Source organism: Emiliania huxleyi (assembly GCF_000372725.1).
Source record: "Emiliania huxleyi CCMP1516 unplaced genomic scaffold EMIHUscaffold_36, whole genome shotgun sequence".
Classification (NCBI taxonomy): Eukaryota; Haptophyta; order Isochrysidales; family Noelaerhabdaceae; genus Emiliania; species Emiliania huxleyi.
In genome coordinates, this window is record NW_005199274.1 from 836,908 (window position 1) to 837,744 (window position 837).

Here is an 837-nt window from a genome sequence, read left to right on the forward strand (position 1 = left end):
GGGGGGGGGGGGGTCGCGTTTGCCCAGTGCCGTCTTCTGTCTGTCGTCGCTGTCTGTCTGTTCTCGACTGTCCGGTGCGTGACCTTGGGGGACCCGAGGTTGTGGGGCACGGTCATCGCGGCATCGCGGTGCGGTGTGGCCGGCGCAGCAGCCGACCCCCTCTTCTCACTCCAGGCTGGGCTGCTTTGGGTACAGGGGTGTGTGTGTGTGCTCGAGTGTGTGCGGCCTCTAAGGCTCGCCCACCATCATCTCGACGCAGTGCTTCCACTCGTACGGCTTCTTGGCGCCGGTCGCCACCGTCTTGAACATCTCGTGCTCGTCGTCATAGTGGTGGCAGCGGAGGCCGAGCCGCTCCGTCCACTCCTTCTTCTCCTTCTTCTTCTTCCCGTCATCGGCATACGGGTCCCCCTTGTTCTTCTTGGACTCGTAGTACTCCTCCTTGCTGACGTAGTCCTCCGCGTCGCGGTCGTGGTACCCGTGCACGTGGTTTGCGTACAGGTCTTTCGTGCTGTTCGTGCTGTTGTACGCCGGCCCCGTGCCGTGGTAGTCGTACTGGCCCTCGGAGAGGTGCTCGGCGCCTGAGGGCGACCAGACCACAGGGGGGCGGGGGGGGGGGTCACGTGTCGTGGACGCGTCGCGGCGGCGCCACCGTGGCGGTGCCGGGAGAGTGCGGGGAGAGTGCGGGGAGTGGGGGCGCGGGCAGCGGGCGGGGCAGCGGGCGGCGGGCGGGGCATCGGGCGGCGAGCGGTGCGGTGCGGTGCGGGGCGGGGCGGGGCGGGGCGGAAGGGTTTCGGCACCCAGGTGCCAGTGCACGTTGACAGTGCACAGGTCGGTGTC

At 68.7% G+C, this 837-nt stretch overlaps 1 protein-coding gene across 1 annotated transcript in view; it reads right to left on the reverse strand.

Moving 5' to 3' along the window:
* EMIHUDRAFT_436031 (delta CA) overlaps positions 1 to 837 on the reverse strand; it is a 4,701-nt gene that overhangs the window by 1,569 nt on the left and 2,295 nt on the right. The window contains exon 8 of the mRNA XM_005772481.1: positions 244 to 570. Within this exon, the coding sequence (XP_005772538.1) occupies positions 244 to 570 (327 nt within the window). The remainder of the gene's footprint in view (positions 1 to 243; positions 571 to 837) is intronic.